The 14,193-nt window shown below is 42.3% G+C and overlaps 1 protein-coding gene across 1 annotated transcript in view; it reads right to left on the reverse strand.

Moving 5' to 3' along the window:
• ITGA9 (integrin subunit alpha 9) overlaps positions 1-14,153 on the reverse strand; it is a 244,396-nt gene extending 230,243 nt beyond the window's left edge. The window contains exons 1-3 of the mRNA XM_042044551.1: positions 13,864-14,153; positions 5,566-5,693; positions 4,223-4,329 (exon numbers count right to left, since the gene is read on the reverse strand). Of these exons, the coding sequence (XP_041900485.1) occupies positions 4,223-4,329; positions 5,566-5,693; positions 13,864-14,030 (402 nt within the window). The 5' untranslated portion in view covers positions 14,031-14,153. The remainder of the gene's footprint in view (positions 1-4,222; positions 4,330-5,565; positions 5,694-13,863) is intronic.
• Positions 14,154-14,193: the final 40 nt, after the last annotated feature.

Consider the following 14,193-nt stretch of genomic DNA (forward strand, 5'->3'; position numbering starts at 1 on the left):
GCACAGCCCTTGCAAAGACAATGCCATAAAGACACATACAATTAAAGCAACAGTCAATCCCAGCTCTGGATATAAACTCAACTGGAAACAAACCAAGAGTATTTCTTAAAATTTTGGAAAGATAAATGATTGTGGTATTGTAAATTCCTTGATATTTCATATCTCAGAAACTGCAAGACACTCACGTAAATTAACCTACTAATCTCTCTCAGAAGAGTACAAACAATGGAGTCAGGGAGAGCAGCAGCATTTCATCACAAGCAGGTAGCTTTGCTCAGGAGTGAGGTGCAGAGGCCAAGAAAGATAAAATAATAAAAGGAGAGAAAAAGCTGCTGCTGGATAAGAAGTATGTTCAAAATCAGCTGGAAGCTATGGGCTCAGTCTAGCAATTCTGGGCACACTTAACCAATCTGTTAAGACTTGGGTTAGTGACCACTCTTCTGTACCTTCATCATGATGTGTATTCAGGCGCAGTGTAGTTCACCACTGACTGCCTCAGTCTGCACACCTTCAAGGGATGAACTCTCCTTGGTTACCTGAGTCAGGGCTTCCCCAGACTTCCCTGTGCCAAAGCTACAGAATTTGACATTTTCCCAATGGACGGAGTCCAGCAGCTCCTCTTTCTCCTCAACACTCATTTCTCTGCAGCCAGACAACCAGCACATTTGTCTCCCTGCCACGATGCATCTGCTTTTGGTTTTTCTGTCTTCCCAAAAGCATTTAGAGTCAATTACAGTTCACTGTTGCTGTATGTTGCCGGGGCAAGGTGATGTGCTACCAAAGGTGGCTGCAGGCTTCCTTCTTTGACAGCAACAGCACACACCTGAAGAGGTCTTTGGAACAGAAATGACTCACCTGAATTTGAGGCAATTGCAAACAACTGACAGCCTATGCACCCTACTTTAGATGAAAGCTATAGGTAGGTCCCTGTGCAATAAGGAAACCATCAGTACACTTTGGTGCTCAGCAGCTGCTGCTGGGGTACAGGTTCCAGCTCTACCACAGAACAGGCAGAAATGATGCAAACCCTTGAAGAAAAATAAAATGCTTCTGAGCAAAGCAAGATGAGATATCTATTGATGGCTGACACTGCATTACCGCAGTATAATGAATAGGCCATTTCAGAACTGCTGACACTTGGCTCTTTTGCATACTGTTGCAGCCACAGGCTTTGCTCCACAGGAAAAGCAACACAATGACAGAAGTGGCAGGTATTTAGGAACAGCAAGACTGAAGGATGTGGCTTAAATCACAATGCGCTGTCCCTGGTTCCTCTCCCAACAAAAGTAAAAGGAGGAATTTTACTGTTTCAGTTTGGAAAGAGTGGGCAATCTCAGGTGTATTATTGCAGTACTGAGATTAATGCAAAGACTGACTGATCGTATATCTAAGGACAAGAAGTTTTATTATTTAATCTTATTCCCACATTTGTTTATATCCTCACTGTTTGATGCTTTACTATTTAGTCCGTCACACAAACACCAAATTCTGGTTTAGCAACATCCTGGCACAATATGGGCTCAAACAAAATCCACATTTTACCAAACACCAGCTAAAGACCTCTGGCATGCTCCTCACCTTCCCTACTGCCCCTTGCCACTGAAGCTGGTACTCTTATAAGGCAATTGGGGAACGCTGATAAGAAAAAAATTTAGGTCACTAAAATCAGCTTCAAAGCAAAAGTAACAACTTCTTTGTACAACCCACAGTTAAACTGTGGGACTAGTTAATCTAACACAGAATGTCAAGAGCATGAATATTTCCCACAGGCAACTACACTTGTTTATGGAAATAAACCCAATCCATCCAGGGCTATTGACCAGAAAGATATTACTCTGACTTAAAGGAATCCTTGGAAGAGATGCAGTAAATGGAGTTGTAATGTTTGACAGTATCTACACACTCCTAACTAAAGAAACGCACTCATGCTATCTTGCAATTTTTAAAAACAACCTAAAAATTTGGCAAATACAGCTATGAACAAATATTCAGACACATCTCAGAACACCAGTTTTTCAAATGGGCTTCAAAGAAAAGCTACATTTTAAAGAAATACTAATCCTTAAAACTAGAAGTCCACATGTATTGAAAACCATCTGTGGCAAAGTCATGAAACTTTTTCAGTTAAAAGTTCTCAGAACAGAGAGCAACAATGACCTGAAACATCCAGGTAATATCCTTCCACAAAGGAATCTGTATGCATTCATTTCAGGCTCTGTTTACACACAGATGCACACAGACATATAATTAGTAGCGTGACTTTGGTAATAAATAGCAATGAGAATTATATAATTAAATATCCTCCAGCATCTGGACATGATCTACTTGGTGAGGCCAGCATAATCTTGTCAGATGGCTGGGTTAGGATTGTTTTAAATCAGTGTCACTTGTGGAGACATTTTACCAGCCTAAGCTGCACTGAAATAAGCACACCACCAGGTGCACATTTTGCTTTACCTACATTTCACTTTTAACCTGCTTTATGTGTGAAATTTCTACTCCCTCAACCCTAATCTAAGACCACCCATGTCTCTCACCCCTGTAGCTTCCATTCAGCCAGCCAGCATCCAGCTTGGCAGTTGCTTGGCTTTTTGCCCCACCAGCATTCTGTTCAATTACTGCTTCTATCTAGGGAGATGACCCCTAAGCATCAGCCCCAACCTGTTTCCCTTTGAACCAAAAGACAAAAACCCACTATTCTTAAGATATTATTATTACAAAAAAAAAAAAAATTTAGCCTTGCCTAAAAATGTATGAACAACCTTCTAAAAATTAATTAGGATGAATCTGTGTATTTGAGCCTGAATACTGGCCAGTGAAAAGGATGCTGTGTCTCAAGGTAGTGTTATCTCAATCAATACAAGTTACTTCTCAGTTGTTACATGCAACTGAGCACACACATAGCTCAAGATACACCTTGAAAATATTAATTGCTTGCACTATCATGAATGCCTTAATTTTGTGCTCTTTTGTACATGTTTACAGCGTATTTTATTTATGTCCCTCTTTCTCCCCTCCTCCTCTAGTCCTGAACACATTTTAAACATCCAAGAAAAGTAAAGCTAGCCCCTATAACACTGACAAGAGAGACAGGGGGAAAAAATATCATAGTACTGTGACAGAAAGGTATCAAACCTACCTGTTCTCCCACAGGGAAGTTGGTGCACAAGGATTTGGGGCGTAAGCACCTGGACTCTAAGCACATATTATAAAAAGGTCTTTGAGGGAAACAGGTTTGTCCTCTGGCCTTTTACAGATGGTTGGCACAGTAATCACTGCATAAGATCTTTCTCACTAGCCACTTTTTGACAGCTGGATGCTACATACAAGGGCAGTCCTATATATCACTGGAAGGATAGGGCCAACTGAAAGTTTCCTACTCACGAACAGGGCTGTTTAGAATTAGACTGCTGTCAGGGTTACCCTGATACAAGCTTGACATTTGCCTGCCACATATAATACGCATAACATTTTGTTGCAAATTTCTTTTTATTTCTGTTAACTTCCCTGCAGACACACTCAGGCAGACAGTCAGAACCCAACCATGGACATATATACAGGCAATGATTGGTCAGAATGTAAAATACCCATGCAGTCTAGAAAGGGTTTTGCCCAGGACTCTTTACGATAACACAGAAAAAGTTTTGCTAAGAAATATTGTACATGCTAAGGATTGCATCCACTCCCCTTGTCTTGTCTATGTGCATAGTAACCACATTGAAGACAATAAGTCAATCCACACACAATTAAGACATCTCTATTTGCAACTCTTCTACCTTGTTAATAGGAAATTAATATAAATAAATGAAAAATATGACAACAAAGACTAATTTTACATTTTTCCTTATAAGTTTTGAAACACAATTCATGTGCTCAAGGAAAATTTATTGCGTTCATAATTCCTACTTAAACACAGGCAAATTACAAAAAGAACAAATTAGGAGATACCTCCCAGACAAATTGTATTTATTCAGTTCAAAGATATAAACCCTCAGATTTAGGAGGAAGTCCTTGGCTGACGCAAGTCAGGTGTGATGGCTTGGAATCCTCCCTCTATAAATCATGTCTTCTGGCTGGGGCTCACTTCTGCTTGAAGAAATGGACTACAGAATCTGCTGCCTCTTACTCTGGACTCCATCAGTTACTGCCAAACACAATCCTGATGTGCTTAGTCAGGCAGCAGCTACAGTTTTAATGAGATCAAAGAAAAGCACGGACTTACCAGCACACTTCCACCAGCCTTTGGCTGTCTAGCTAGGCTCACACCCATCCATTCATCATCTCTGTCTTCCTTACAGGTCTTTCCACAGAGCATGCCCCGAGAATTGCCTACAGAAAAAAAGGGAAAGGCAGCAAGACAAGGAGACATGAGTTTTAAATACCTACCAAAGAATCCTGACAAGAAAAGAGATTGCCCATCAAACATCTGACGATGCTTTTCTTTTCCCCTGCATCCTGATTATTAGTACTTGAATGCATTAACTGGGGCAATGTTCTCACTCTTAAGTGGCAGAGTACACATACACAACTGAGGACAGACCCTGTTCCAAACAGGCAGCAGCTATTACATTATGTCCACAGCTCTACTTAAATGAACGATCAAGTCAGTGGGAGAGGTATCAGATTGCCTCCTAAATGCAATCTTGAAAATGAGATTGGGGACACTTAAAAAAAATGAGGCTGAAATCTGTAGTCCTGTCAGGCAGCATTCATGAATCCATGACAATTTATAATCTGGTAGCAGGACAAACCACTTAGCCAAAACCCTGTTTTAACACATGTAAGCCTCATAAACAGAAATTCTACTTAGTGTAGGTATGAAAAGATGAACAATACAAATATGCCTTTTTTTTACAGGCAGAGAAAGCAACATGTCACCAAGAAAACCAAAATATTAAAATGCTTCGATCTTTATCATCATTATCCAGCATGAAGTTTTAGATCATAATTTGACTTTAGGCGTCCACCTTCCCCTGCCTCAGACAGTACATTAGAGTAACTGAAGTCAACCCTGATCCCATTCAATAGCATACCCATGGTCTCACTGAGACCACTTTAGCACAAAAAGTAAACTCAAGAAATTATTCGCTGCATTATGAGGGAACCCATAGATCACCACATTACTAATAACCCCACATATCATGAGCCCATCACTGCATTGCCTGGAGTTATCTCATACACTGTTTACTTCAGCACTGCCTGGAGCAGGCAGTAGCACTCCAAAACACTTACAAACTCACCAACATGCTGAAAAGTCACACTGAAGCAGGTGAAGAAAAGACAGCAGCTTAGCTTAAGCAGGGAAAAACCCACATTTACCTGGTTGCTCCCTGGAAAGAGCGAGCAAGGCCACTGGGAGGACACCGGCACAAATGGGATGTTATTTTGTAATGCTGAAGAGAATGTGACACTTTTGCTACTAGTGTTCAAAATCCAACAGGAAAGGCTGATGGCTCCCTCTCAATACTTCGGGGCCAATTTGAAGTTGGCAGAAAGATTGCTAGCCGTGTGGTTTGGATTTTTTTTGGTTGCCTCCTGCTGTCCCAAAGCATCATAACTACCCACCTCTCCCCATATCCAGTTCTGTGCATCTTCTGTCAGGATTGGTATGGACTCGACATTTAAACACTGCTCCTGGGGACTGAACAGAGGTGCTGTATTTAGATTCTGCCTTGGGAGCACCAACCAAGACCCTGAAAACCAAAAGCAAAGCAATAAGTGATTAATTTCAGGTGGAAAGAAAAAAACCAACTAACACCACCGAGGTTCACATTGCCAGAGCTTCCTTCTTAAAAGCACTTTTCTCAGCAACCTTGTAAAACAATGACACTGATTCACAAACTGAAAACACCACACACAATAAAGGCATTTTTCCACAGTGAAGGAATTTCCACAAGTATTTTTAACAAATTAGATTTCCATTAGGATTGCACCACATTTAAAATGGCACACCCTCACCACACACCTCCCAAAAGCATTTAGGAAAGCATTAGGATGGACAACAGCATCTGCATCCATTTTTTCTCAGTTTTAGCTACATCCCTATCAGTCCAGAACTGATACACCCACAAGCAGACAAAATCTGAACCTGGATTCTTGCCAGCCTGCCCAAGATTTGTAAGCTTGTTTAGAAAGTAGAGGCACCCCATTCTCAGAACACTTTATATAATTATGTCTTTAAAAAACAACAGCAAAAAACCCAACCAACAATACAAGCAAATCTCTTCCACAATACATTGCTACCACCCAATATTTATCCTTAAGGCTGTGAAGACTTTACCTGGACTATTTATCCCACATGAGATCTACTGTTTCTGGGAAGCACCAATGGCCTGCTCTGACCATAGGGTTACCCTTGAAAGAAAGATGGTGAGCACATTTTAATCACTTGTGTTAGGATCTAGTTAAACTCTTTAACAAACAGACTTCTATCTTCTCATGCCCTAAGGGATGCTTTTTGAGGAGGATTACAAGGGAAGCACAAGTATTAAAGGAGTCCTTTCACTGCTTCCTCATTAAAGGGACAATCTTTCTCAAGTGGTTGTGACCCCAGACCTGGGTAGGTGAGGAGGAGGAGGGAGGTTAAGCAGGAGGAGAGCAGCTCCAAGGAGGGCACTGGGGAACACCAGGTAACTAAGTAACAGCTCTGCAATGCTCTTGCACTGTCAATCATGACAGAGCTTCTGAACGTAAAAAAATCCTCACTAAAATCAAGCCCAGGGCTGGAACTAAGGGCAACCATCTCTAAAAGGCTAAGCCTCCAGCAGTCCCCTGTGCAGACCCAGGCTGCTACCTGGGAGGCAGCAGCAGACCAAGGAGACACTGCTCTTGGTTTAGGCACTAAAGAGTTACTGGTACAAAGTCAGTCTGCATACACAACTCTCCCATTCACAGGTGGACAGCCCAGCACCAACCCCAAAATGGATGCTTTCCCTGTGTTAAATAACGTTTCCTTCACCCTCCAGTCTAAAGTTCCATACCAACCACCACCGATCACCACCATCCCAGTACACACAGGGAGACCCAAGGCACAAGGTGTGCACCTGTCCAGGTTCAACCTGAGTCATCCAGAGGAGCTTCTCCTGCATCAGAGCCTGATCTATAAACAACAGCAGCCAATCTTCCACCCAACACACTCCACTGGATGCAACAAAACTGTCTTGTGGCAGTTGATACACTTAAAAAATATGAGAAACCCCTATGTTAAGTGACCATTTTCTCTGAAGTTTTATAGGCTAAACTGTATCATTTGGAGAATTCTGATGGAATTGCACTCTGGCACTCTACAACACACATCATGTTTTCACAAGTGAAAAGAATTAATGTCCAAAATACTTAAATTGCTAAAACCTACAAAGGCTGCACACTTGGGGAGCAAGTGCAAAGGAGCTTGAAAAATAGCTCTAAATGGAAATCCTACTAGGCAGGCAGCAGATATAAATCAAATGCCAGTCATTTCATTTACACAGGCAATGAATGCATAACATTCACTTACTGACATTCATGAGGTCTAACAAAAATAAACAGTACTAGCTTGAAGAGTTACAGTTCAAACTGCAAAAGGAAAGACCATGTTTCTGTGACCTGTTATAACAATAAGATAACATAGGTCACATTGACCTCCAGTTTAAAAGAGGTTTTGCTCTAACCTAAGAAAAGTAAATATGATTTAGCAATTAGTGCACAAGATACCTTGGGTTGCAACATGAAAGATAGACACAATGGAGCCTAAATTACAAAGACTTTTCATTTCTCTTTAAAGACATGAATGGGAAAAATTGGTAATTAACAATTTGAGTAGGCTACTGGCATAGATAATATTGCTGTCTTAAGCAATTGTACTTTTCAAAAAGAAAATGTCCATTGCCATTTCTTCGTGTGGACTGAGCAGAAGGAAGCAGCCAGAGACATGTGCCAAAGGCAAATCTATTTTGGATTGTCCTGAATGCGTTCTAATTTGATATTTCACATAAAGCACACAGTATGTCATCTTAGGATCTTGTCTCATTCTTTCACTCTTCACTCTTCACCTAGCACCCAGCAGCTGAAACCTTTGCAGAGCTCCTGTTTCATCTGGCATGATCCATGCTCACGTATGCCCTAAGATGGTTATCTTCAGGGAAACAGGAGGTATTCTGTTGGTTCACATGTGTTTTGGTTGGTATTTGTTACATATCAGTTACTTTAATTTTATTCAAAGGTTTGAGACCAGAATACTTCCTTTGTCAACAAAAAGACTTGCTCATTCTTTCACTAGCTTCTGTATGTAATGCTTTAACTGTTGTAAGAAAGTCACCCGTTTAACTATCATGAGACTTTTCAGCAGACCTGGATAGAAGACTCATTTCCATCTAAATACTTTGGGATCCCTGGAGCAAAAAAACCCACCTGTTTTTTATCTCCTCTGCATCTTTAAAACACCTTTGAAATCTTTTGCAATGTCTATCAAAGAGCACTGCAATCAGAGAAAGTGTTTTTTCTCTGCTACTATATCAAATCAGAAATACATTTCAAAACAAAGCCTTAGAGTCTAATACAGTCTTCTTTCATCTCAGTGCTGTGGATTCTTGCCTGGCATAAACACAGAAGATATAAATACAGCTAGCTGAAGTAAAACTTTCCAACATATTCCAAATAGTTTAAACACCTCTTGTTTAAAATGACTGATTTTTGTGGTACAGATTTCCAATGTTACTATACGACTACTTGGGCTGTCAGCAAGCAAGCACCAGCAGTTTTCCAGCCTTTTGCCAAAAGGCTTACTGTGTGAGTAATACTCTCTGCAGAGATTATTGGTAAGTGCAGCTTCTCACCACAACCATACTATTCTGTGGGAAGCCCCTAGAATATTAGTAAGTAGCTGCATGAAGATTCCCTGAAGGGGAAACCCCATCAAGAGAAAAGAGCTTACTTTCTATGCAGAAAGGAAGAGAACCAAGAACAGGAGGAGTGGAGTTTGGAGCCATTTTAGCCATTTTCCTTGAGGTACACAGAAATCTGTAAGCAACAGCCTCATCCCACTGGCTCTGTGAAAAAAATCATTGGGCTTTAAACCAAAATAGGGAGCAGTAAGCAGAAAGGCCACTTAACTTTCTCTTCTTGCATTCATACTCATACTATCAAGAGCAAACGTCTTCATCTGTATTGAGAAAACTATGCAGCTGCATGGCTGGAAACCATACCACTGAAGGAGTTGCAGCAGCCAATTTTATTGGATGACAAGAAGCTTTCCTGGTCACAGAGAAATTCACACCTCCTTAAAATTACTTCCTGAAGAACAGTACCAATCACTTCCCTGGTGATTGACCCCCAGGACATACAGATTTGGAAATTAAGTGTTGCATTTAACAGAAGGAATAGTGAGCAAAACTGCAGAGCTGACTGGTGGCTAGAGATGCCAAGCACATTAAGCAGCAGTGTACAGCACGTCAGCAGTGACTAGACAATCACAGTTTAAAGACTGAGGACTGTAGGTACCTCACCTCACTGCAATGTTAAGTGGCAGGGGAAAAAAGTCTTTAAATATCCTCACATACCACAGCTCATTTCAAAAGCAATACCAGAGAAGGGTGCCCTACGATCATATCCCAGTTGAGTTTCTCCCTTTTAGAAAGGTCTCTGTTACTTGCAAAAAAAACCCCAGTTACTTGTAATAAAACCCCACGTTTGATCCATTACATGCAGAGCAAGAAGTGGGAGGGCTGGATGATCCATGACCAATGACAGCAAGCTCAGGTTCCTCGAAATTCCATGGCAGGATCTACAGTATCACTGTTTAGATTATGCACACAACACCCAGTTTTCACTGGGTCAGTCTGTTACCACACCTTTGATAAATAACATAGAGAATAAAAATGTTCAGCTCCCCTAAAATTGCTGAATAGAGCTTAAAGACTAAGCTGGCAAAAAAAAAAGAAGAAAGGATATAAAGGTATGCACATGGGATGATAAATGTGGCTGGAACCAGTGGTGAAACAGATAAAGAGGCCTACAGTGTTTTCTTGGACAAGTTATGTAACAAGAAGCAACAGCACGTGCCCAAAGGAAAAGTTCAAGGAAAGGTCACCTTTAATATTGAAGCATTCAGTGCATACAACCACCAGAGACCCCTCTTAATAAACCTCCAGAATCATAAAAGGACTTTCAGAAGGAGGCAGATGCATGTAAAATAGTTCTAGGAAGGTGATGTTTATGTATTAGATAAGAAACATGTTTTAATGAATATATATGATTATGATAAATACCTTGTTGTAAAATCTCACAATACATGCAGAACAAGAAGAGATCAGCTGTGTGTCCTGCGCAGATAAAGAATGCCTGCTTTCTAGTGCTTCAAATTGTATTAGAAAGTTTATTCTGTCTGATTTTGGAATCACCTTCCTTCTGCTAGCACACAAGTTTACGCGACATGCCAACGACACATACCCATCGGCTCAAAACGCAGATCAATGTTCATTATTTCAGCAGCAGTGCAAACCAGTGAAGAGCAGGGCTGAAGGAATGATGCAACAGGACAGAGGCCAGACTCATTCTTTATTGTAAACTGGCAAGAGGACACCATGCAACTAAACTGACTTCATTACCTTTTCATGCCAGATCATTTTGCCAGACAAGATGAAATGGTCGCCCTAGACTTGCTGAGAGATGGGAAGGTATCAGCAAGAAGGGGCCATAAGGACAGAAAGGGAGAGAGACTAAAGTAACATCTTATTCATTTTAAAAAAAAAGAAGAATCATAGATTTCAAATTATTAACACTTTTTATTGGGGCAAAAATTGATTTTTTTTTTCTAACTGTCTGGGGTCGTTTCTTGGTTATTGTTTGAGTCCTTACTCCAAATTTCAAAATTATATCCAGAGAGCAGAAACACTTCAGCTTGTTCCTGCTCCAAAGCAACCAGCCACCTGGTTTCTTGCTGAAAATGGCAATGATGGGTAACTGAGAAAACCTGTCAAGATTTACAGCCATAAAACCCACTTAAGGAAGGAAAAGACGACATAGTCAGAAATACAATAACCTCAGCGCATCTGTGATGAGAAACCTTTCTTGAGATAAGAAAATGTGCAAAAACAGGTCAATGGAATCATCATTGCAATCAACTATTGCAGAAAACATCAAAGGCACTGACTTGCTTCACTATTGTAGTGGTGGCTGAACACCCATATTCCACTATAATTTCTGTGTGCAGCAGCCTGACTATTCACGTTTATCTGGTGTAAGATTTCATACCAAATATCCCCACCCCCGCTTCTTTTTGCATTCTACATGAATATCTGGCTCACATAAATCCTGAAGAATCACCAAACCCTGAACCAGTTTACTGGAAACCTGCAGGCCTAATGTAGGCAATACAGACAAGTGCCTTTGTGGTCTTGGAAAACAGAGTTGAAATATGGAAGACATGGCTATGAGAGATACCATCTTAATATGAATCAGTGACTATATATATTTATATATACACACACACACACAAATAGATTCACACACACCAACACATGGACAGGCTACCGAAAACAACACAGCTCTCATGATCAGAAGTACATTAGGTGAGTATTGCCTTCAAGCAATGAAGAGCAAGAGTTTCCTGAATACTTTCAAATGCTTGAGACCATATTAACATATTAAACAATTTTAGATGGGCAGGAGCCCTATCAGCCTCAGATATGATCAATCACATTTTTGCAGGCTCACATAGTGCTAAACTCACCATGCAAGCCTTGAATGGCAAAATACAACTGTCTAAAGTTAAATTATTTTAACTACTTCCCATTGGAGTGCACAGACCAAATGGACATGAGAAAACTGAAATCACAGCTCTTCCTTGGGTGTATAAAAGTCAAAAGAAAAAAGAAAAAAAACTTGACACACAAAACCAAACAATAACCCTGACTTTTAAGAGAAACTTCTTCAGAAAACTGGAAGCAGGCTGCATATACTTTTAAGAGACATTCATTATTGACCTTTAGGATGCACACACACATTACAAGCACAACTGCACATAGCACACTAGAATCAAGGAGAGTGTAAAAATACTCTTCTCCCAAACTTTTTATCCCAGTGTCTGTTGGAAACAGGATTTTGAAGTACCCATGAAAGCAAACTTCCTGCTCCCTGGTCAAACAATGAAAGAGGAGCTTTCCCACCAGTGGTGACAATCCCACCCTCATGATTTCTGACAGTGCTGATGGCTGACCACATTAAGCCTTCTCGGTTTTAGGCCTAACAACTTTTTTATTTAAAAGCATTTAATGATCTTAGATGTTGGTTGGTTTGGGTTTTCTTTTCTTCTGGGTGCTACAGCGAAGGCGCCATGAATCAGCTCCATTTTCCAGAAAAATGGAGTTTATGTAACTTGAGATTTTAATTTTGAGCACCAGACTTCTAACAGATCCCTGGCTTCAGACAGATGCCCAACACTTAAAGTCCAGCATGTTTCTAAACAAAGTGGAGATATCTGCAAGAATCCTCCCTAGTCCACCTTCTCTTCCAAAAATATCACACCAGCAGGTGCTATCTGAAGATAAGTCATATTATCGATCAGAATGACAGACAAGAAGAAACAAATTCTACCACTTTTGTCCTACCACACTGCACTAGGTCAGCACTTCATTCACACCATTGTGAATCCCCAGCAACTTGTGTTGAATAAAAGTTCCTTTCAGCCTTCGCACCCTTCATTGACTCCTGACCTAAGTTAAGCATTGCTTTAAACTGAGAGCTTTTCTTCTCCCAGCGTGCTTTTCCTCTAAGAAATCTTCTTGTAAGTCCGTAAATTTGAATGCTCCATGGAAGCCACTATGTAGAAAGGCAGAGCATAGAACTACTTGTGAACTAAAGGGTGTGAAAGAAATTCATTTTTAAAGGACTGTAGGCCAGAATGAATACATTTATTTAAACCACAGTGCACCAAAGTTCTAACATCAACAGCTGAATATCTAAGTATAAAAAGATAAAGACATGCTTTGTGGACACTTACTGGCAGCAGTGGTTCCTACTCACATTAGAAGTGCACCAGATGACATCAGCTAGGTCCAGTTAAGAGAAATCACTTTTAATTCTAACAAAGAGCCTCTAACCCAGACAACAAACAGACTATGGTCCAATGCTCTTTTCAGTCAACGGGAAAACAAGAAGCTTGTCAGTTTCACAAATTTTTGGATGCAGATAAACTTTCTATCATCGGCCTTCTTTTTATTTTTAAGTTACACAGACATTTCGTCTACGATTTGGAAGCGTCTCTTCAGCCTCCGAAGGAATTTTGCCCCCCGCCAGAGTGTGGGGAGTTTAGCTCCGTGGACGCTGAGCGCGCTGCTCTCGCTGGAGGTCACCGCTATTAGAAACATTTCCCATTAGCACGACAAAACCCATCATCTTCCGTACCCCGTGCGCTTTTTTGTACCCAGTCAAGACGATGAGCTGCCTAAATATTTCCCGCGAGGAAGGGGGACTGAACACAGCGTCGAGACATCGGCCGCGGGCCGGCTGGCGCTTGAGGACAGTTAGATCACAATGCCGAGCGCCGGCTGCCAGCCCGGAAAGGACATCCCCGTGTTAAAACGCCTCCCAGTGCGGGGCCCCCTGCTCACGTCAGGGAAATCCCTCGTGCACAAGGGGCGCGGAGCCCACAACTCCTCACTCCACCGCACCCACACGAAGAGGTGAACCGAGGGCGGGGAGAGGCCCCGCAGCCAGGGCGGAGGCGCCCCTTTGCTGCACTTGCGAGGGGGCTCGGCTCCTGCTGCCCCGCTGCGGGAGCTGCGGCTGCCGGGAGGGATGGATAGCCCGGCAGCGACCGCCCGGCCGCATCCCCGCCGCCAACCGCGCCCTCGCCGTCCCCGGGCACACAGGGGCCGCGCTACTCACCACCGCGTGCTATCGTGGTAGTGCTGCAGCACCGAGTACCCAAAGAAGGAGCCGTTGGGACCCCGGAAAATCACGGGGCGACCCACGTCCACGTTGTAGGAGCGTACCACGGCCACCCACAGCAGCGTCCACAGCACCCGCGCTCCGCGCTGTCGCGCCTCCGGCATCCTGCGAGTCCCGAGACAGCCGCCCGTACCGGCGCCACTAAGCGCTGATCTCCGGCCCACCAAGCCCACGCCGCCCCCAGCGCCGACTCCGAGGTGGCGTGGCGGGCGCGGCGCTTTTGTGCCCGCCCCGCGTCGCGGCCCGGCCCGGCCCCGCCGCGCCCCT

Source organism: Corvus kubaryi, unplaced genomic scaffold, assembly GCF_017639235.1.
Source record: "Corvus kubaryi isolate FWS band 111438036 unplaced genomic scaffold, C.kubaryi_AGA036_p1.0 37398, whole genome shotgun sequence".
Lineage (NCBI taxonomy): Eukaryota > Metazoa > Chordata > Aves > Passeriformes > Corvidae > Corvus > Corvus kubaryi.